Source organism: Nannobrachium achirus (assembly GCF_963921795.1).
Source record: "Nannobrachium achirus genome assembly, chromosome: 24".
In the NCBI taxonomy this organism is placed as follows: Eukaryota; Metazoa; Chordata; class Actinopteri; order Myctophiformes; family Myctophidae; genus Nannobrachium; species Nannobrachium achirus.
Window position 1 is genome coordinate 47,214,800 of NC_137831.1, and position 25,356 is coordinate 47,240,155.

Sequence of the window (25,356 nt, forward strand, 5' to 3'; positions counted from 1 at the left end):
TGAAAACGTTGAAGACCCCTTCAGTAAAGTGAAAGAGGTGGAAGCGTGTCTGTGAATAAATATTGAACCAATGAAAATAACTAACAAAAGCTTGTGACTAAATCATAAACATATTGGATCTTTTGAAACACAAGTTCTTTTTTTCTATTTGCTGAAAAGTAATGGTTGTGGACGCAAGGTTTCCACTCGACCGCGACGATGTGCTTCTAAGCGACATTAGGCTAAACTTGATTAGTCCAAACAGACAGACAGAAAAGGACATGTCATTGCTGACAGATGAAAGGGTTTACCATTCATTAAATGAATGAATGATATAGTCCATGGGCCAGACGAGATGTCGGTATCAAAAAGGTGGCAAAGGTTATCATGCATTTTATAAAAGCTCTATATCAGTAGATTATATTTTGGTATGATAACCCTTTCTTAGACCCAGCTAAATTGGTGTTATCAGCCGCTAGAGTTGTTGTCCCATTAACTTTACATTACAGGAAAAAAAAGCTAAAAATGAATCTGCTTTAATTAGCATAAGAGGGGTCCAACTAGGGGGTTTTCATGATGCTGAATCCATTGCAAGCATCTGTTTTGCACGAAAAACATCCGTGGGGCTAAAACGCCCCCCACAACAGTGTGAAAAGTGATGACTCATCACTAAACCATAGTCTTGTGGGACAGTTTTTAGCCCAATGAATGTTTTTTGTGCATTCAAAGATTCATTTTTAGCTTTTTTTCCCTGTAATGTAAAGTTAATGGGACAACAACTCTAGCGGCTGATAACACCAATTTAGCTGGGTCTAAGAAAGGGTTATCATACCAAAATATAATCTACTGATATAGAGCTTTTATAAAATGCATGATAACCTTTGCCACCTTTTTGATACCGACATCTCGTCTGGCCCATGGACTAATATGGATATGAATGGGTTCAATGGGAGTGAATGGATATTTCACTTGCTCAGTGTAAATATTCAACTTAAAACACACATGCGGGTCTGTCTAGTGCAAATAGCACTGACTGATATGAGGCCATTAGTCAACACCGCACCGCGTGTCTGTGTGTGTGTGTGTGTGTGTGTGTGTGTGTGTGTGTGTGTGTGTGTGTGTATTACTATAATTGTGAGGACTGTGAGATGTCCCCTAGGTATAGCAGAATTTGAGAACTAAGAGAGCTAGGGGTCTTCAACGTTTTTAGGCCGAGGACCCCTTAGTTGAGAGAGAGAGATGAAGCAGGGACCCCCACAACAAAGCAACTATATTCCGCATAGTTTCAATGTTTGACAGCACAATCATCAGTGTATTTTGGATTCATGTCAATGTGTTATATGAGATACTTAAATGGTTTCCTGTGGAAATAAGCTTAGTCTTTTCATGGATCTCCTTTTAGTAGACCTTGTACCAGTGAACTGTACCATCATGAAACTGTACCTTTTCCTATGCAAACTTCTAATAAAGTCTTCAATCAATCAAATGTGTTTTCAGATATTTAACCTCTTGAACCGTCAATACTTAATAAACTTGACCTTTCAGTCTGTACTTAGTCTGCTCTTTTTCTCCTCTACACCAAACCTCTTAGCCGAAAATAGCCGATCTACAAGCTCACAACGCCTCGCGCTGCGAGGCGTTGTGAGCTTGTAGATCTGCTATTTTCGGCTAAAGTTCTCAGAATATGGACAAGTGCTTAATATATTAAAAAAAAAAGTCACAAAGATTTGGAGGACCACCTGTAGTAACTCTGAGGACCCCCTAGGGGTCCCGGACCCCCTGTTGAAGACAACTGAACTAAGACATTGTGAGGACCATTTTCCTGGTACTCATATTGTTATAAAAACACTTGATTGGAGTAAGGTTTAGGATTACGATTACATATTCAGATTTCAAGTTTGGTGGTTATTTCCCCCCGTTTTATACTTTTGTTGTGCGGCGATGTTACAAAAACAATCAGCCAATCTATACAGTAAGCTCACAACCGTAGCATTGTGACATTGTAAATCTGCAAATTTTGGGCTACAGTATGTTCGTCTATTTGCCATCCTGAAATGCTGATGTCCGCACAAGTATAGTACAAACGTATGTGTGTGTTCAAGCAAACTGTGTACACATGCCTCACGTGGCGCGTGCACGCACTCACGTAGGTAGGTTACAGGTATGTTGTCTTTGTGCTTTACTATTTTTCAAATGGCCAAAATGTATATAGGTTTGAAGTGGTTGATGTATGTTGTAAGTAAAGGAAGTATTCTACCACTTTTTGTGGTCACATGTTCAGATACTGGATTCTGATTGGCTTAAAACAGTGGTAAATCAGTCAACAACCTTGAGTTGGCTCATGGACCCCGCCCACTGTTGTGTTGCAGTTGATTGTAACTAAATAACCTTGCAAGTTACAACTGTGTTTTCTTTCATGTATGTGGTAGAAGTGGTAGAACCCTGAAACAGTGGTAAATCAGCCAACAACCCACTCCCTCTCATGGTAAATGGCTTTACTTCGCACATCCACTAGATTCAGATGCAGGTGCGTTGGACAGTGAACACTGAAGCAATCATGAAATACTATTTCATGAACAAAAATCCTGCACTCTGCTCTTGCTCAGCTGCCAGTTTTTATTTCAAATAACAGACGTTTCGGTCAAGATGAAGGTCCGGAGGGACCGAAACGTCTCTGTTAAATTTGTAATAATAATCAAAATCTACAAAGTAAAGCTGGTTGCACACTGCACTGCGTGCTTTCGTTGCGTTTTGGAAATCCGAAATCCAAAAGCCAGGGAGAGAGAGGGGAAAGAGAGAGAGAGCAAGGGACTCAGTGCAACAGCTGCGAAAATCGGAAAAAAATCAACCCTGGTCCGAAAATAAATACGAAACGGGCGGCAGTGTGCACGCGTGATTGACATGATTTTTTTTTATTCACACGCTCCGAAATTCACCCCGATATTCGGCCCGAAAAACGCAGCAGTGTGCAAAGACCTTAACTAGTAACTATTGAAGGTTTCAAATACAAGTGCAAAACTAAAAAGTAGAAGTGAAAGTATTGGAAATACTCAAGTAAAATACAAATACCTCAAAAGTGTACATTACTTGAGAAGTTGAGTAGTTACTTTACACCACTGGGACTTAGGGATTAGTGAAATACTTAATTATTAAAGTACTCTACCTGCCTCTACCCATATACTTTATTACAAAAGAAAAGATGCTTTAATAAAAGGGTTGGTGAGAGAGAGAGGCAGGGACGGAGAGAGCGAGAGATAGAGAGAAACTTAAAGGGGAACTAAATCACATGACACAGCTTGTATCTGACTCATGAAATAAGGCACACAGACACTCTGGGACGCATGAAGGATTTCCACCACCCGTGCGTCCGACGGTGCAGCGTCTCATAACAGCATGATGTTTTATCAGCGGGCACCAAGCACCAGCACCAACAACAACAATGTCACCATGTAAGTTCAGCCCTAATGCAGAGACTTTTGGCCACCATATGATGAGTGTCTGTGACCACACACAAAACAACCTCTGAGGCAAACACTAGGGCTGTCACGATTATGACATTTGACATGGCGATTAGTTGTCACTCAAATAATTGCGATTAGCGATTTAATTGTGTTTTTGTCGTTGACAATCACATTTCTGTTTGGCTTGTAGGCTTTGACATGCACATGGCAAATATGACACATGACCTAAATATACAAAGAAATGACTGACATATTTGACAACTTTACACTTTAAAAAGAACATTGTTAGTGGAAATAGCAGATCTACAAGCATCTACAAGCTATGCTATTTCCAGGTTGGAAGCCATTCAATGGCCCCAGGAAAGAAGGGAAAATAAACCAGTAGTAAACTCAACAGAATAACATCTCATTCAGACTGGGTTTATAGGCTGTGTGTGACTCGCACTACAACAGACCTGCTATTCAGTGATTTGGTATCAGGGTCCCAAGCTAAGAGATCCCTGACACCACGGCACCTTGCCCAGTGGAATTTTTAGGCAATTTAAGCCGCTCATTCACCCCATTAGGCACATAGCTGTCCTTGGAAGTTGTCTCTTTGCATCTATCAGGGTTCCCACACATTTTTACCAATTAATTTCCAAAACTTTTCCAGAATATTTAACCCAATTTCCAGGACAAACAGGTCACTTACTCCTATGCACAATGCCCAAAGACAGGTAGTGTATGCCAGTGGTTCTCAACCTTTTCAGGCCGTGACCCCCGAAATAATCATGTTTTAACTGGGGACCCCGGCACCCTGACGAGCACTAAGAGTTGAGGAATTTTGTATAACACGGTTCTATTCTATTCGAAAATAGCAGATCTACATGCTCACAACGCCTCGCAACACGAGGCGTTGTGAGCATGTAGATCGGCTATTTTCACAACTTCTGCCTATAATATTTGACAATTTGGCCCATGTTTAATTTGTCATTTGTCATTAACAAAATCAATAACCAAAGACAATGCATAGCTATTTTTTCCAGGACCTTCCAGGACCCTTGATAAATTCAAAAACGTTTCCAGTACTGGAAAAATATTTTTCTAATTTCAAAATATTTCCAGGAATTTCATGACCGTGGGAACCCTGATCTATCCTTTAGCCTTTTACCCTCCCATGCTTTTGAGACACACATATGTATTATGGTTCAATCCACTGCTTCGTCCACATTGCAGACTGAAGTGGATCCGGTGTTGATTTCGTCGACTAAAACTATGACGAAAGATTATGGTCGACTGCGTTTTTTTCACTGACGTAAACTAAATAAAAAACGAAATAAAACCTGAGCTGCGATGACTAAAACTAAGACTAAATATATTGACAATTTGGTCAAGACTAAAACGTTAGGGAGGGACTAGTGGGGAAAAGAGTCATTTTATGTTTGGTTGCTCTCAGGAGCGTTGCGACGCGTTGTAGATCTGCTATTTTCAGCACACAACCAAGTGTAAAATCAGCAATTACAATGTCATCAAGACCTGCCAAAATACATTTTAGTTGACTAAATCAACTGTCAATTTAAACGCCTAAAATCTTATCATATTTAGTTGACTAAAATTAGACTGAAACTAAAACTTTTCAGGTGACTAAATTATGACTAAAACTAAATGACATTTTATTCAAAAGACTATGACTAAAACTAAATAAGAATTTGCTGTCAAAAACAACGCTGAGTGGATTGTTGTGTTTTGCGTCCAAAGGCAATCCTGATTTTGGACAGTACTGGACCACTGTTTACCTGAAGTGATGCCTGAGGTTTGTTCAGCTGAATGTCAGAGATTCTGTACCGTCCAGAACCCTTTGTTAGGAATCTGTCAGCCACACTCTACAGCAGGTTTCCCCAATAGGCGGCCCACGGGCCATTTGCGGCCCGCGGGGGACTACTGTCTGGCCCACACCAACCCCGGTAATAATGGTGGTATAAGAGCAGCAACAACACAAGTATATCGTCGTACCGCGAGGCGTTGTGTGCTTGTAGATCGGCTGTTTTCACTAGTTTAAGTAATTTTTTAAATGATAAATGCAAAACGAATGGTTTTGGACATACAAGATTTTCACCCGACAACGACGATATCTGAACTGTCGCAGTCGCTGGAGTAGCGGGAACACAGCCATCGCCCCCTGCAAGCCTCGGCTTGGTAACCTAGACATGATTCGGCCCTTGGGGAAAACTAATTGGGGAACCCTGCTCTACAGTATCAATATGGTTTTTATTTCTTTGAGATTCATATAGCTAGGGTAGTTAGCATTTGCACTTGGCCTGGCTCAAATCACTCTAGCTATTTCCTTAACAACAATATGTGAGTCAAATAACACAGAGATCTGGAGTAGAGCATATCTGTTTGGCTGATACAGTCGACCATTATTAGACGTGTGACGACATCCGTAAAAGCCTGACCTGCCGCTGTCAGCTTTGCAATATTAGTGGTGCGTATCAGAAAAGGTGAAATAAGCCATGTCCCAAAACACAAGCTAAAGGAGTATTGCACAAACGGGTGCGCATGTATTCCCAAACTGCGTTCATGGCGCAATTGTAATAATCAGATGTTGTTTTTTAAAGGCCATCTACTGCTGACCTCAAATGCACAATGATTTCAATGCACATCATGTGTTTCGCTACATGGCGAATGTGTGCATGTTAGCGTTTTAGACACTTCAGAAGTTGCTAAAATTGCCAAATTAAGTTTAAAAAGCAGCTAAATGTGTCCTTCTGTGCTGTTTGGAGGGAAACAAGGGAAAAGAAAGAACGTAGGTAGAGTAGTCTGAAGAGTTGCTAAATCTGGTAACAAAATTGCAAAGTCGGCAACTTTGTGCTTGTGAATGACCCCTGAGTCAAACTTCACATGTGGAGAGTTCCTCATTGTTGACTGATGACAGGTCAGCTGACTCATGTTTGTTCACCAATCACAAGACTCCAGCACAGGGGCGTCACAAGGAGGGAGGGAGTGGGACTGAGTCACTAGGGCCCAAGGTGGAGGGGGCCTTAATTATTTTATGCTTTCGCTATTGAAAAAGTAACAGATATACAAGCTCACAGCGCGCAGCGCGGCACTCGAGCTTGTAGATCTGCTATTTTTGAAAAGTTGTGAAAATGTGTGCAAATCTTTGGATAAATGTATATATTTTAAGAGAACATATTGTCATTTGTAACTCAAATTTTGCTTCTGGGGGGTCCTTCACATGAAAAGGTGTGAGCACCACTGACATAGAAACATAGGTTTTTCAAAAAACCTTAGAAGGATTTGAAATATTCAAAGACTTGCACACGTTTTCACGATTTTTCAAAAATAGCAGATCTACACTCGGTGCCGCGCTGTGAGCTTGTAGATCTGCTATTTTTCAATAGTTAACGCACAAAATGTGAGTGGATCCTTGTACCCGGGGCCCAGAATTTGGTGTGACACCCCTGCTCTAGCAGCCTCATTACCCAACCCCAAATCAGCTAAGTTGATAAACGTGGAGGACAGTTTTGCAATCTAATCTTTTCCTCTGCATCCATTCAGGATGTCTGAATGTGTTTGCCGTGGTGGAAAAAGCACTTAACCCCCAAAATGACTTTTTTTCTATTGATTACGCCATGGAGAGTAGAGTTCAATAATATTTTTAGATTTTTGTCGCATTCCTAAGACAACAATGTGATAACAATACATTTACCCCCATTGATTCCGGATGGGGACCCGTTTCGAAACGGGTCCCCATCCGGAATCAATGGGGGTAAATTTACTTGAATCAAATTTGTCTTAGGAATGTGACAAAAAACAAAAAAATATTATTGAACTCTACTCTCCATGGCGTAATCAATAGAAAAAAAGTCATTTTGGGGGTGAACTACTCCTTTAAGTATAAGTATCAATACTGCAATATAGAAATACTCTGTTACGAGTAAAAGTCTGGAATTCTAAATGTACTTGAGTAAAAGTACGAAAGTATTAACATCAAAATGTACTTAAAGTACCAAAAGTAAAAGTACAAAAATGTTTGAAAATAGCCAAGGTATAAAATAGAGAAATAGTGGATTAATGTAGGTTTTACAATATATTATATAATCATTATATCTGCAAAGTAACTAGTAACTAAAGTTTTCAATAACTGTAGTGTAGTAAAAATACACTATTTTCCTCTGAGATGTAGTGGAGTAGAAGTAAAAGTACTAAAAACTGGAAATACTCAAGTAAAGTACAAAAACCTCAAAACTGTACAGTACTTAAGTAAATGTACTTAGTTACTTTAAGCCACTGTGTGTTTGTGTCTTTCCTTTGCAGTTGCACACAGCGGTTCTATGGGTTCCATTTATAGGACAGCGGTTCTCAAAATGGGGATTCCAGGGGGCCCCCAGCAAAATAACACAAATATTGCACTAAATATTTTCAGAGGGGGGTCCATGGATGAATATATACTAATTTGGGAGTCCTTGACAAAAGGTAGTGGTCTCTGTATGTACACGTCTCCAACACCATAACCTTGTGTAAAATTCATCTAAAACTCCAAAGGCCAGTGAGTTATTGGTCACTGTGTGTATGTTGCAAAACAGTCTTTGATAGTTGGAGAGGGCAGCTGTTACACAACAACTGTGAGTGACCGACTGTCTACCCCATACTCACACACACACACACACACACACACACACACGCACGCACGCACGCACGCACGCACGCACGCACACACACTTTGTGGTTATGTGCATCTGACAGAGACATTTGGCAGTCTTTTCCAGCTGAATAGAGCACTGTTGTTCACATGTATTCAGGACTGTGTTGTTCAGTGCAAAATAGGGCACTATCCAGGTTGAAAGAGTTTAACCCATTTAGGCCTAGGATTATTGACTGCTTTAACTGTTGAAAAATAGCAGATATACAAGCTCACAGCGCGGCACCGAGTGCCGCGCTGCGAGCTTGTAGATCTGCTATTTTTGAAAAATCATGATTTTCTTTGCAAGTCTTTGAATATATCTACTTAAAAGCGAACATTTGTAACTCAAATATTTACTTCTCGGTGGTCCCTGGGACGACATATTTTGAGATGGGGGTCCGTGGCCAAATACCTGTAATTTTGGGGGTCCTTGACATGAAAAGATTTGAGAACAGCAGGATTTAGAGGAAGGATTTAGAAGTCGGGTCAAAGATCGGGTCAAAGATATTCAAAGACTATTCAAAGCTCAAAGCGCGGCACTCGGTGCCGCGCTGTGAGCTTGTATATCTGCTATTTTTCTAAAGTTAAAGCATAAAATAATGGTTAAAGTGGTTAAAATCTAACGCGACTCGGGCGCGTTCCAGGTATTTGAGAGTTAATAAACATTTATATATAACATATCATAAAGTACAGTAAGGGACCCAGAGAGCCTCCCGTGTGAAGGGAACTTAGTCTTTCTCAACACACACAGTCTGGTTTTGGACAAAGAGAAGGAAATCTGTCACCCATTCTCACCACAAGCAATTTAAAACACTAAAAAACATTGCGAAACATCTGTTCACGTTATGTGAATGTTCATCACTGCGGTAGCCTTCCCTCACGTGACAGACAAGCTGCAGTCGGAGATATCGTTCACAACACGTCTGATCAGCCAGGTACAAGTCATCATCACGAATAAGGCTGCAACTATCGATTACTTTCTTTGCAATTATTCAAATAACAATTGAATAGATCTTTTAAATGATCAAATACATCAATTTGTTTGATTAACAGGACTGGTGCCAACCCCGAGTTTCCCGAGTTTGTATTGGTACCACCCCTGTGCCAACCCAGAGTTTCCCGAGTTTGGGCTGTTTTTAAAGAAAAAAATTGCGAAATTGCATGTTTAACCCCCATACCAACCCATTCTTTCAAACATGGCAGCCATGTTTGTTTACATCTGAAGAAAACATAATGGCTGCTAGATCATGAATGCCTGAACGGATTTCCAAGCGGATTTTTTTGTTTGAAAGCTGTGAACAGCCTGCACACACGTGGTGCATGATCTAGGCATGGGCGTGCACGGATCCGTGCACTATGAATTACATGGAAGTCTATGGAGACTCATGGCAGGAATTTACTTCAAAGAGATTTAATGGTGGCAGCTTTGTTGCTGGCGGCCGATGAAGTGTGTAACTAGAGACTCTCATCTTTCATATGGTGCATGGTTTGACATTCTCACACCAACACAGAATTAGGAAAGAAATTGTGGAAAAGAAAAAAAAAAATGGTGGCAGGGAAATGGGTAAGTCGATTGTTTAATGGTGGCGGGGATTGTGTTGTTAACAAGGTATTGGGTACAATGTAACTTCTTCTTTATCAATAAAACTAGCCCTTACCCGTTTAAAGATATGAGCTCCAAAATGATGTGCAGTGTGTGGGTTATGGGATGTGCACTGTGCACACAGTATATGAGGGATGGAAAGTAACTTTAACTGGTGCTTGCATGATGTAGGAGCATCAATGTAAGAAACCCGTTTCGTTTAATGGCTACAGAGATACTGTCCCCCCCCCCCAGCCCCCCCCCCCAGCCCGCCCGCCCGCCCACCCGCCTGCACACCCGCCTGCCCGCCTGCCTGCCTGCCTGCCTGCCTGCCTGCCTGCCTGCCTGCCTGCCTGCCTGCCTGCCTGCACACACACACACACACACACACACACACACACACACACACACACACACACACACACACACACACACACACACACACACACACACACACACACACACACACACACACACACACACACACACACACACACACACACACACACAGAGAGAGCTGGTTAAACATGTTGCCTCATGCTAGATGCAGAATAGATGTGCCTCATGCTAGATGCAGAATAGATAGTAGATACACCATAAAAATGCTAATATACAGTATACGATTTGTGAAAGTGACAAACGGGCTTCACAGTTATGTCAGGTGTGTTCATATGCTAATGGTGATGCGATTTCAGATCAATTGCTCCAGCCACTGAGGAGAAACGCTGTTTCAGACAGACAGACAGACATTCGCAAAATTATAGTATAGATGTAATTTCGTCCAAACCTGTATTGTAGAGAATGTTAATACTAGGCTATATTAGGGAGTCTTACTGGTTCAATTGGGGTGGTTGTATTTTATGTTCTCTTGAGACATTTAGATCATGTGTCTAGGTGAGATATGACCTTTGACCTAATCCTGTTTCTGGTTTAACACAGATTTTGACCTAAAAGGTCAAACATTCAATTCATCCCGGGAGCAAGCAGGCAGGTTCTATTAGCTCAATAGTAAAAATGTCAGCACTAGCGCAGGAGTAGGATGGGACGATACGCGATATTATCATTGTATCGTGGAGATTTAACATATCGTGATATCGTCCTCCGTCATGCACTGGGATCAATTCACCTTTTATTTGTCGAGCTGCATATCCGGTACCACTTAAACCCTCTATTATGGTCAAAGGTACTTATAATATACGTACTTGATACAGTCTTTTTTCACACCATCAAATGTCCTTGCCAAAAAATAGCCGACCTACAAGCTCACAACGCATCGCGTTGGCAAATCTTCTGCCTCAGGATAATGGATTTTGATTATAATATCGCGATCGCAAATCGCGATTTCTTTTGCCACAATAATCGTGATATGATTTTCATATCGTCCCATCCCTACGCAGGAGAGCCAGGTTCAAATCCCGGGTAAAAGAGGACAGCGGTCACTCATTAGCCTGCACTATGACCTTACAAATCAGCCAACTGTGATCAGCATACAAACATTACTCTTACTGTGCGTTTGTCCTTTACTGGGATGCAGGAAATACATCTAAATATACAGCAGCTGTTGTTATATGAAGACTCACAGGACATTAGATTATGACCTGAAATTATTTTATACTTTAACTACTGAAAAATAGCAGATAATACAAGGCTCACAGCGCCGAGAATATTAGGAATGCGACAAAAACTAAATAATCTCCATGAATTCAAGGCTCCATAGGTTGAGTAATCGATAGAAAAAAATATATAAAAATAATGTGTGTCCCCATTTACAATGAGGACACATATAACTGCATATTGGCTGCATATAAGCTATTCAATGACTAACATATCTCATACATGTCAAATAAACAAACAATATCTACTTTTCATTATTATTATTTTGTCACAGTAATTTGAATTGTATGGTGGATTACACATCACTCATTATGTCCCTCTTCATGGCATGCTTTTAAGGTACAACTGATGCAGCCATCTCTTATATTGGTTCCACTTGACTGTCAAGACAATGTACCACAACATTCATTCTAGAGCAGTTATCCCACAATTCACAAAAACAACATTCACTGCATGCCATCTTGAATGGGATGTCAACAAAGGTAAAGATTTGGATACAAGTTGTTCACACATGGCCTGCTAGACAAGTGATATTCAACTCTTTTCATTTAAAGGAACCTTTATTCTATCTTTGAGACCCAAGTCTACACACGCATAATGTAATCTTTACGGGTCCATTTGGTTCCTTTTGTACACTCACTCAGCTACCTACTGTATAACTCCTCAACAACCCCTGGGGGTCACAGAGCTGTCACGATCATGGAATTAATGTTCTTAATTAATTTTCTTACAAATAATTTGCGATTAACGATTTAATTATGATTTTGGAGTTGAACATTGGAACACAATCGTACAAAGCAGATACGACAACATAAGGACACATATTATGACAATCAGGGATGTCACTAACGGTTAATTTAGTAACCGGTTAGCCATCAGCATTAACGTATTTTTATTTATTTTTTGCTGCGCTGTTGAGATGAGGGTGCAAAATGCGCTGCTCGTCCCAAAACATGATCGCCCCGGCCCAAAAAATAGCAGATCTACAAGCTCACAATGTGAGCTCGTAGATAGGCTATTTTTTGGCAAAGACATTTGATAGAGTGGAAAAAAGACTGTATCAAGTAAGTAAATTACAAGTACCTTTTACCAATAGAGAGTTTAAATGGTACCGGATATGCAGCTCAGCAAATAAAAGGTGATTTGATCCCAGTGCATGACGGAGGACGATATCACGTTAAATGAAATCACCACGATACGATTATCGCGAGTGTTTTTTTATCACGATAAACGATAATATCGCGCATCGTCCCATCCCTACTCCTAACCCTCTAAAAACAGAACTAAACGTTTTCCCTTTCACAATGGCCTACTGTCCTAATTGGGCTTAAGCCCAGCCAGGTAAGCATGCATAGATCTGTACCTGCACACAACACACACAAGCAATGCAGTTGTGGCCCATTTTACATCCTGGGCCATAGTTAATCAAGCCAAGCAGTCTATAGTATGACACACACACACACACACACACACACACACACACACACACACACACACACACACACACACACACACACACACACACACACACACACACACACACACACACACACACACACACACACACACACACACACACACACACACACACACACACACACACACACACACACACACACACACACACACAGGGGAGCCGCTTGATACTCTGGATATTACATATTGTTGCTGTTTCGGGCAGGAAACTTGTATCTCCGTATTTTTACTTTTAATGTTTTTCTTGCCCTACTTCGTCATACAACAGTGTCACGAAGATCTATTACGTCTTTTTTTTAAGTGAGAGTGAAAATGGTTGACGGTTTTATACATATTTGAACCAAAGAAACGCATTGACAAGAGCTGACTAAATTAATAATTAATAATGACGATGTTGGAGCCATTTGGAACACAGTTAGGGCTGTCACAATTATTAGACCATCGTCTAACCGCAATTATTTGACATAATCACAATTATTTTGCGATCATAATCGTTTACATGTTGAAAAATGTTTATATATGTTCAAACATTAAAAAGAAATAGTGGAAATAGCAGATCTACAAGCTCACAATGTGTCGCGATGTGACGCGTTGTGAGCTTGTAGGTCGGCTATTTCCACTATCAATGTTCTTTTTAAAGTGTAAAGTTGTCAAATATGTCCTTCATTTCGTTGTATATTTAGGTTATGTGACATATCTGCCATGTACAACTTCAAATCCCAAAAGCCAAACAGAAATCTAATTGTCAACGACAAAAACACAATTAAATCGTTAATCACAATTATTTGAGTGACAATTAATCGTCATGTAAAATGTCACAATCGTGACAGCCCTAAGACACAGCTGTTTGTTTTCCTTTTAATGTCCTGAAAAAGTACGAGGTTTCCATCCGGCAACGGTATCACACTGGAAGCACAATATTTATTGGGCTATAAAACATGCTGTAGGGTAATAGCCTATGGCATCTTTGAAGGACCCTGACCTTGGGAATCGTTCACATGTCTCGATATTATGCACCACTGGCTATGCTGCACACAAGCAATGTTCCCACCAGATGCCAGATGTTTGGGTTCGATTAGGGATGGGACGATATATGAACATTTCATATCGCGATTATTGTGACAAAAGAAATCGCGATTTACGATGTTATCGCGATAGTCAAAATCCATTATCCTGGGGCGGAACATTTGCCAAAAAATGCCATTTGCCTTTTTTTTTTTTTTGCAAGAGTGAAAAAAGACTATCAAGTATGTATATTAGAAGTACCTTTTAGCAATTATATAGGGTTGGAATGGTACCGGATATGCAGCTAAAAGTTGAATTGATCCCAGCTACATGACAGAGGATTCCACAATAAATTAAATCTCCACGATACAATTATCCTGAGTGTTTTTTTTTATCACGATAACGATAATATCGCGTATCGTCCCATCCCTAATGTCAATCCCCAATGCAGAGTCCTATTATCAATGTTATTACCTTTATTTGGTAAAGAAAATCCATTCTAATCCGTTTGAAAAACTTGAACAATTTAAAAAAAAATAGATGATCTCACAATGTGTTGCAACGCGTTGTGAGCTTGTAGATCAGCTATTTTCTTTGAAAGTTTCTGCAGACTTCTTTCAACCTATTTTGGGCATGTCATCTATTCTATGACATGATAGGTTGAAACGGTTTCAAAATCATGACACATCGGCTGAATAATTGCCTAATGGCTATATATCGGTTTGTCTCTCGTTCTGATGTAATTATGAGTAATATTCCATCACCCGAATGGGAACTAGCAGCTGTGATAAACTAGAACACCACACTGCAACAGGGAACACCATTAAAATGAGAAAACATAACAGCTCTACACACCAAGTGTGTGTTTGTGTATGTGAGAGAGAAAGATTATGACTTGTTTATCTTAATATTCCATTAGGCCAGGAGTGGCTACTGGCATAATAGAATATTAAACCCATTCAGAACGGGTACACATTATTGTGTATTATTATTTTATGCTTTAACTATTGAAAAATAGCAGATATACAAGCTCACAGCCGCGCTGCGAGCTTGTAGATCTGCTATTTTTGAAAAATCGTGACAAATTCAATTTTGACCCGATTCTATAAGTGTCTTTTGGATCCTTCTAAGGTTTTTTTTTTTTTGAAAAACCCATGTTTCTATGTCAGCAACCTGGCCAGCCATCATCAAAGAAAAGGTTGTTTTCACTTAAATGGAGCTTAGTCAGTCTGTTCTTGAGAGACTACTATGTCAGTGGTTCTCAAACCTTTTCATGTGAAGGACCCCCAAAATGATATGTATTTGGCCACAGACCCCCATCACAAAATATTTAGTTCCAGGGACCACCCAGAAGCAAAATTTTAGTTACAAATGTTCGCTTTAAAAATACATACAAGTCAAAGATTTGTACACATTTTCTCTACTTTTTCAAAAATAGCAGATCTTCAAGCTCGCAGCGCGGCACTCGGTGCTGCACTGTGAGCTTGTATATCTGCTATTTTTTCTATAGTTAAAGCATTCAATAATCTCATGCCTAAATGGGTTAAGATAAACACACCATTATATTACTAGATGATGCAATAATGAATGAGATGTGTGACCTCTCACAATCTGACTGGCCTATTATAGATTACATTACAGACAACCTAATAGGAAATATATTAAAATGCCTGTCACAGACTGTGACAGGCATTTTATATGACTGTGTACCATCTGGTTCCACTTTAATTTAGTTTAGTTGTAGAAGCCCATTTCTCTCGAAGCAAAACACGATAACAGTACCACCCATACATTTATACTACCTTTTCATGTCAAGGAGCTAGGGGTGGGACGATAAGCGATATTATTGTTTATCGCGATAAAAAACTCTCACGATAATCGTATCTTGGAGATAAAATTCATCGTGATATCGTCCTCCGTCATGCACTGGGTTCAATTCACCTTTTATTTGCTGAGCTACATCCGGTACCACTTAAACCCTCTATAATTGGTAAAAGGTACTTATAATATACGTACTTATTTTTTTCACTCTCTATAAAATGTAAATGCCAAAAAAATGCCGATTTACAAGCTCACAATGCGCCGCGACGCGTTGTTAGCTTGTAGATCTGCTATTTTTTGGCAAATGTTTCGTCCAGGATAATGGATTTTGATTATCGCGATAATATTGATAATTTCTTTTGTCACAATAATCGTGATATGAAATTTTCATATCGTCCCATCCCGACAAGGAGCCCCAATTAAGTTGATATGAATTTGACCCTGGACCCTGTATTTGGAAAAACCCTGCATTTTTTCACATCTGCCTTTTAAAGCGCCACCAGGAGGCCTACTTATTTAAAACATAAATGTGTGTGTTACTCTTTCAGATTGTATCCAAAAATCACGCAAATCGGTACACAGTATCTCTACCTAAGTCATGTGATCAAGACAGATCGGTCCGATATGTCATATTCCATCCTAAATGGCTAAAATTGGCTTCCAAAGTTTGCAGGATGTGTCAGTTTTGAACAAAATGCCTCAAATCATGAACGCAACATGCGATTGCCATGAAAGGCCGAAGAAGACACGTGAGCCTTTTCACATTGGCCTATCATAGCGCCACCAGAAGGCCATAAAAAATTGTGCTGTTCTAGATTATTCATGAAATGACTTTCATGTTTTTGGAAAATGTTTTTAAATAAATAATTAACCCATTTAGTCCTAGAATTATTGAATGCTTTAACCAGTGAAAAATAGCAGATATACAAGCTAACAGGAGCTTGTAGATCTGCTATTTTTGAAAAAGTCGTGAAAATCGGTGCAAATCTTTGAATATATGTGTTTTCAAAGCAAACATTTGTAACTCAAATTTTGCCTCTGGGGGGGGGGGGGGGGGGGGGGGTCCCTGGAACGAAATATTTTAAAATGGGGGTCCGTGGCCAAATAAATATCATTTTGAGGGTCCTTCAAATGAAAAGGTTTGAGAACCACTGACATAGTAGTTTCTCAAGAACAGACTAACTGAGCTCCATTTAAGTGAAAGGACCTTTTCTTTGACGATGGCTGGCCAGATTGCTGACATAGAAACATAGGTTTTTCAAAAACCTTACAATAATGATACACCATATAGTGTACCCGTTCTGAATGGGTTAAAACATAGAAAACGAAAAATAAAGGGACCCATAAGAGTGTGTCCTCGACCCACAGATGGGCCCCGACCCAGTGGAACCACTGCGTTTAGATGACCACGTCCAGCTAGTTGTCTGCGAGTCCTTGAGGCAGGTTGGTGTAAATCAGGTGTGTGCTTATGTCCTTGCTCGGAGGGCACTTCACCAGCTTTGACCAATGTATGTACATAATATACCCCACACGTATTATAGCTTATGTGCACCGCAGGGGCGTCAGTTGGGTAAGGCAGGGGTATGCAGCTGCCATACCCTGGGTCCAGGGGGGAAAATAAAAGTTACTTTTAAATATAAATCCATGAATGTCTCTTTGTCTATCTGTACTGGTTATTATGCTGTTAAATCACAGTAAAATAACTATAAGTGCAAAATTTTACAAAATGGTCACTTTAACAAGGTATTATAATTATATTCTCCACACTTGTATTCTCCCCATCTTGACAAAATGGTAGCCTATATTCCCAGGTTCCGCAGGTCAGCTGCACAGGTGAAATGCATTATTGTTAATTGTGGCACGTTTACTAACATGCCAAGTTTAGCTGCACATGAACAACTGTTCCAGGCTGCCATATTCAGCCCAAGAAACCGTAGAAACCTGTGTAAAAAGCTGACAAAAATCTTTTTTTCAGACATTGTGAAAATAGCCGATCTCGCGCTGCGAGGCGTTGTGAGCATGTAGATCTGCTATGTAAATGTAATGCCTCTTTTCCATGAGGACTCCCATCTTTGCCATACCCTAGCTTTTGCTGAACTGACGCCACTGGTGCACCGGCTATTTTCACTACTTTTCCCCCTAGAGTGACATGCCCAAAACAAGCTTAATAATGAATAAAGTCGTGAGACTTGGAAATAAGGCTCACGACTTTCTTGTGACATCCTCGAATTGCTGTAACAATGTGGTTTTTTAATTGCTTTTCAAATCAAATAATTATTCAATCAATTATTTTATTAACACTTATGTTGCTATGATTTTTTCTCTTCAATGTCCCACGTTGCCATGGTTACCATAGACTTCCATGTAATTGCGCAATTGTGTAAAAAGTGCACGCCCATGCCTAGATGATGCACCACGTGTGTTCACACTGTTCACAGCTTTCAAACAAAAAAATCCGCTTGGAAATCCGTTCAGGCATTCATGATTTATCAGCCATTATGTTTTCTTCAGATGTAAACAAACATGGCTGCCATGTTTGAAAGAATGGGTTGGTATGGGGGTTAAACATGCAATTTCGTGATCGCGATCATGCCTAATACATTTCTGGAGGTCCAAAAAAATGTTTTGAAAAAAAAAAATATATATATGATTTTTTTTTCTTTTTTTTTTCAAAAACGGCCCAAACTCGGGAAACTCGGGGTTGGCACAGCGTTGGTACCAATACAAACTCGGGAAACTCGGGGTTGGCACCAGATGTGTTAAATGATGGCATCATCGATTATTTCTAATCACTGTAGCATCTCTACATGTGCAACAAATCAACCAGAGACGGTAAGGGTCAGCCTATCAGCCTACATTAAGGCAGCGAGCCACCATAACCCAGCTGCAGGGATGAGACGATATGAAAATGTCATATCACGATTATTGTGACAAAAGAAATCGTGATTTACGATAATCAAAATACATTATCGTTGGGTGGAACATTTGCCAAAAAAATTGCAGATCTAAGCTCACAAGCTTGTAGATCGGCTATTTTTTGGCAAAGACGTCTGATAAAGACTGTATCAAGTATATATAAGTACCTTTTACCAATTCTAGAGGGTTTAAGTGGTATGTGCATGACGGAGGACGATATCACGATGAATGAAATCTCCACGATACGATTATCGTGAGTGTTTTTTTTATCACGATAAACGATAATATTGTGTATCGTCCAGGGCAGGAATTTCATGGAGGCCATGAAGGCCATGGCCGCCGTTGTCCCTCAGTTTGGCCTTGTGCCCCTCAAACCAATGGCAAGATCTAAGGCCACAGTGGCCTTAATGCCCCAGCTGACTGTACCACTTTCTGCTCTGTCTCTTTCTTGTCAATATGTAGACAGTATAGACACCGTTGTCTCTTTCTTGTCATGTAGACACTGCAGTGTCCATTGTTGAGATTCTGAAACCTTAACTCCCTCAAGTCCCCATCTTTAAACCAATCCAGTGACTTTGATTGGTGCAGGGCTGAGCATGGACCAGATTGTAAATACCGTAATTTATCTATTTCACTGCAGATTAGGTTATCATCCCTAACCTTTAAATTCAACACATTCTTTCAATGGACTAAAATCTTCTTTTATTCGATGGCCTTCCTGCCCTGGCATTTGGCCTTTGTGCCCTCAAAAAATGGACAACCCCAAAGGCCAAGTGGCCTTGCCCCTAAAGTAGGGGTGGGCGATATGGTGATAATTATCGTTGAGACGATACAATGTCTCCACGATATGCCTTTTCAGAGGTATCATATATATCGTGATATAATTGAGGGAGCCATGTAAGAAATCCTGTTTAATTGTCAATACGGAGATTCATTGCAGAATTCAATTTAAACCTGCATTTTGTTCTAAATCAGTGGTTCTCAAACTTTAAAATGTCAAGGTCTCCCCTTAACTCTGACAGTATACAAATGAAACCAAATGGACCCGTAAGGGTCCATTTGGTTTCATTTGTATACTGTCAGAGTTACATACCGGTACTTGTAAAGTTCAATTTAGACCTCCCAAAAGGAACCCAGAGAGTCTAGTTTTTCTGTTTTTGTCAAGTACCTTGAAAAATAACCATAAAAACCAACGTGAAAAAGAATCGTGATAGAATCGTGTATCGTGATACAGCTTGGGAAAATATTGTGATATTGTATGTTTCCATATCGCCCACCCTTACCCTAAAGTGAGGAAATTCCAGGCTTGGTATCGTCCCATCCCTACCCAGCTGCTACCAATGCCATGATGAAGCAGGGCTGGACCGGGTTCAAGTCTCTACCCATCTGTGTCTATACCACCCAGGCCAAATGCTTACTAGACTAGAATAGACCGTGTGGAGCCGTCTGCTCTGGTAGACGTTATATATTGCAGAACAGGGCAGTGTATATCGATAAAGAGCAAACAGTCGGGGCTGTGATAGCTGCATATTAACATGGAGTATATGAAACAATGGGGGCAAATATTGCAATGTCAGCCGTTTAATGAAATCAGGTCACACATTATGCAGATCTCCCCTCTCCCACTTACTCGCAGACAGACACGCACACACACGCGCACACACGCACACGCACACACACACACACTCACAGGGTTTCCTGCAGGAAAAAGTCTTGACCAGGGGGGGATCTCATGGCGCACGCGCAAAGCAACATTTTTGATAATTAATTAATTAATTCGAGTAATTAATTCACTTAATTTTTTATATTAATTCTTATTTTTGCCCTATAAAAAAACACATGAATGTGCCCATGATGACGGAAAACAGAACTACATCCACATTTATTCAACATTGAATAAATACGTTTTTCACAGGACAGTGTAACTTGTTTTTCCCCCCAGGTTAATCAACCAGCACTTGTGCCATATAAATAGAAGTCTACAGGCACAGTAAAAAAAAAAAAAAAAAAAAAAACATTGGTGTAAAGTAACTAAGTAGATTTACTTAAGTACTGTACTTATACTGTACAAAGGAGATTTTCAGGTATTTGTACTTTACTTGAGTATTTCCTGTTTTCAGTACTTATTTACTCCACTACATCTGGGATCCAAATATTTTACTTTTACTCTTACAAAGTTAACTTTAGTTACTTGTTACTTTGGAGATATAAAACATACATTAATACATTAACATACATAAAAAAATAAGTTGTCCTTTAACTTCTTCGGTGCCATTATGTAAAGTGGGACCTCTTATTTTGCCGGTTCACCACCAAAGGGTTAAAAAAATTGTGTGCACGCTGGTGTACGAATTCGTGCACAGATGATGCACTATGCATGTACACGCTTTTCACAGCTTTCAAACAAAAAAATCTGCTTGGAAATCCGTTCAGGCATTCAGGAGATAGCAGCCCTTATGTTTTCTTCAAATGTAAACAAACATGGCTGCCATGTTTGAAAGATAGGGTTGGTATGGGGGTTAAACATGCAATTTCGCGATCGCGATCATGCCTAGTACATTGTTGGAGGTCCAAAATTTTTTTTTGAAAAAATAAAAAAAAAAAATGTTTTTTTTTTTTTTTTTTTTTAGACCCTTGGGGGGGCGGGGGGGTTTTCTGGCCGGGCGGGGCGCCTGGCCTGTAAAGTGCTGCAGGAAACCCTGACTCACACTCACACACACACACACACACACACACACACACACACACACACACACACACACACACACACACACACAGTGAAATCCTCCACAAATAGAACCAAATAGACCCATATCCATTTGCAACTCTGAGGGTATATCATTTGATCAAGTTTTTTTCTTTTTACAAATATGTTAATACAATGCGATTAAAAACACTCACGATAATCGTATCGTGGAGATTTAATTTATCCTGATATCGTCCTCCGTCATGCACTGGGATCAATTCACCTTTTATTTGCCGAGCTGCATATCCGGTACCACTTAAACCCTCTATAATTGGTATAAGGTACTTATAATATACGTACTTGATAACATTTTTGTATCAAGTACGTAGTGAAAACTCTATCTAATGTCTTTGCCAAGAAATAGCCAATCTACAATCTCACAACGTGTCGCGACGCATTGTGAGCTTGTAGATCTGCAATTTGTTGGCAAAGGTTCCGCCCCAGGATAATTGATTATTATTGCGATAATATCGTAAATCGCGATCTCTTTTGTCACAATAATCGTGCTATGAAATGTTCACATCGTTCCATCCCTAATACACACACACACACACACACACACACACACACACACACACACACACACACACACACACACACACACACACACACACACACACACACACACACACACACACACACAGAGCACATTACCTGTGCGAAGTACAGGTTGAGGAGGCACAGGGTGAAGAACTGCAGGCAGACGGGCAGACAGTAGAGCAGCCAGTAGAGCAGCGGCTGCAGCCGGTTGGCCTGCACCACGTTCTGGAAGTAGAAGGAGAACAGCGTGGTCCTCAGCGCCGCCCACAGCAGGCACAGGAACAGGAAGACGCTCTGGTAGCTGAAGCGCTTGATCGACAGATTGAACACGTTGTTAGAAGTTTGCATAGGAAAAGGTACAGGACGCTAGCCTGGTATAACCAGCCTAGATACTAATGCAGCTAGCTAACTAACTGCAGTATCTCCTCCTTGTTTTAACATGGGTGGATGGTATAGCTGAGCTAGGCTAACAGGACGCCACAGCTCACTGGGAGCTCTCCCCTCCAGGTAAGATTGCATCCAGCTCACTGTTGCCCTATCAAATTCGAGTGCTCTTAGTTTATCAATCAACATAGAGCGATTCACGGCATCAAAGCTGTAAATCGTGTTGTATCGTGGGTCCAGCATGACCATGCCTCAATATTTGCCCAAGTCCACCTAATGTTTGATGTGGAATTGGTAAATCAGTGTACTCCCCTCAAGATACTTTGCAACCTCTTCGTAGACTATTTTTCCATGACTTTTGAAATGGAACTAAGAATTGAAATGGGGCGTAGCCGGTAGGTAGCTGCCAGGATCTAGTTCGCTATGCCTTTCTTTACCTTGTGTCCGTAGTGCAGGATAAGCCACAGCTGCAGGTAGACGAAGACGAAGAGGAAGGAGTACAGGGCGGTGTAGATGATGGTGATGGTGAGCTCCAGGGTAGGGGAGATCATCAGCGTCTGGCTGCCGGTACCTAGGGATGGGACGATATGAGCATTTCATATCACGATTATTGTGACAAAAGAAATCGCGATTTACGATATCATCGCAATAATCAAAATCCATTATCCTGGGGCCGAACATTTGCCAAAACATAGCAGATCTACAAGCTCACAATGTGTCGCGACACGTTGTGAGCTTGTAGATCGGCTATTTTTTGGCAAAGACATTTGATAGAGAGTGAAAAAAGACTGTATCATGTACATGTATATTATTAAAAAAGTACCTTTTACCAATTATAGAGGGTTTAAGTGGTACCGGATATGCAGCTCGACAAATAAAAGGTGAATTGATCCCAGTGCATGACGGAGGACAATATCGCGATAAATTTAATCTCCACGATACGATTATCGTGAGTGTTTTTTATCACGATAAACGATAATATCGTGTATCGCCCCATCCCTAGCTGCACCGTGCACTGTGGTGGGAAAAGAACTCAAATGTTTTACTTGAGTAAAAGTATCAGTACTGCAACGCAAAAATACCCTGTTACAAATAATAGTCCGGAATTCTAAATGTACTCGAGTAAAAGTGCGAAAGTGTTGGCAACAAAATGTACTTAAAGCACCAAGAGGAAAAATGTTTGAAAATAGCAGATCTACAAATATGGGCTTGTAGATCTGCAATTTTCAAAGATTAAAATAGGACTAAAGTGGTTAATGTGTGTTTTGTAATATTATAATTTATATCTGCAGAAGTAACTAAAGTTTTCAACGACAACACAAAAACAATTGTGGAGGTACATATTTGGATCCAAGGTGTAGTGGAGTAGAAGTAAAAGTATTGGAAATTGGAAGTACTTAAGTAAAGTACAAATACCTAAAAAATGTATTTACCTACTGTATGTTTTTTTTATGTTTTCCCCTTTTTTTCTTTTCCTGACTATATCTACTGCATAGTACTGTGTTCTATTCGTCTGTCATTCAATGTAATATGAGATACTTTAATGGTTTCCTATGAAATAAGCTTAGTCTTTTCTAGGATCTCCTTTTAGTAGACCTTGTACCAGTGAACTGTACCGTCATGAAACTGTACCTTTTCCTATGCAAACTTCTAATAAAGTCTTCAATCAATCAACCAATCAATCAATCAAAATTGTACTTAAAGGAGTAGTTCACTGACTTCACTCCCAAAATGACTTTTTTTGTATTGATTACTCATGCCATGGAGACTTGAGTTCAATAATATTTTTTGGTTTTTGTAGCATTCCTAACAAAAAACTGATTATAGTAAACTTACCCTAATGCTTTCCCCATCCAGGACCATGCATTTGGGTCCCCATCCAGGGCCATGCATTCAGGTCCACATCCAGAATCATTGGGGGTAAATTTACTATAATCACATGTTTGTCTTAGGAATTCGACAAATACAAAAAAATATTATTGAACTCAAGTCTCCATGGCATGAGTAATCAATAGAAAAAAAGGAATTTTGGGGGTGAACTACTCCTTTACGTACAGTACTTGAGTAAATGTACTCATACAGTAGTTAATTTACACCAGTGTTTCTCAAAGTGGATTCCAAGGACTCTGCGGGTTCCTTTACGGGGGGTCTAAATGGACCCATACCAATCTGTAACTCTGACAGTGTACAAATGGAACCAAGGGTCCATTTGGATCCATTTTTTACACTGTCAGAGTTAGGGAGAGACCTTGAAATGTAAAAGTTTGCACCACTGACCGTGCAGGGTCTCCCTTGTTGTTGAAGAGGTGAACATACTGCTACTGCTGCTGCTGCTGCTGCTGCTGCGAGGGTTGACCTCATTTTCGTGCGAAAACATCTCGAGATCTGGGTGATCAACAACACAAAAAAAGCGACGGGCTGCCACTGACTCGGGGTCTAGTGTGCGTGGACCAACACTGGAATCATTCCATGTATTAAAACGGCCCAAACTTGTGGGCTTCTGTTGGTTTTCGTCACCCGTGCATTAGGAAGGAAAAGGCGATGGTAAACAACATAGTCTCCCCCGTGCCAAAAAAGATGCAACAACAAAACAGCAGTTTATTCCAAAAAGGAGAGGAGGCATTGTTGTTGAAAAGCCACCACCACACTCACTGGTGTTTTAGATCCCCGCGTGTGTTTGAAGAAAGGAGATGTTTAAAACGCTGGCATGATAAAAAACATCCTGACAAAAAAAATCTTCCAGAAAGACAGACAGAGAGCTACAGTATTATACCCCTCTGAGAAGAATCTCTGCAAAGCTGCTCTCTCTCTGTCTCTCTGCAAAAAAACAACTTGGGTAAAAAAAAAAAAGACAGCAGATCAGCTGTGATGCAGGTTTGGACACGCCCCCCTCATTCTCTCCACTGATACGGAAACTGGCTGTCGGTGAGCCGCCATCTTGGCTCAAAGTATTATACATCTTGCTTGTCAACAACTGTACTTCCACTTTACATGAGCATTTCTATTTTTTTATGACTCAATGTTTATTAAGCTTAACATGTTAAAAATGTTCACACAGATATCAACAAACAAAATTAAATACAAGATAAATGTCTTCTTACTTGTAACAGAGTATTTATTTTTTATATTTAATATGTTAATGCATGCTTGCCCCCCATTGCAATGC

At 40.2% G+C, this 25,356-nt stretch overlaps 1 protein-coding gene across 1 annotated transcript in view; it reads right to left on the reverse strand.

Moving 5' to 3' along the window:
- The window catches only part of gpr137c (G protein-coupled receptor 137c), a 44,431-nt gene extending 19,442 nt beyond the window's left edge, over nt 1–24,989 (reverse strand). Inside the window, exons 1-3 of the mRNA XM_080720741.1 lie at nt 24,468–24,989; nt 22,628–22,761; nt 21,921–22,115 (exon numbers count right to left, since the gene is read on the reverse strand). Of these exons, the coding sequence (XP_080576867.1) occupies nt 21,921–22,115; nt 22,628–22,761; nt 24,468–24,567 (429 nt within the window). The 5' untranslated portion in view covers nt 24,568–24,989. The remainder of the gene's footprint in view (nt 1–21,920; nt 22,116–22,627; nt 22,762–24,467) is intronic.
- Nucleotides 24,990–25,356: the final 367 nt, after the last annotated feature.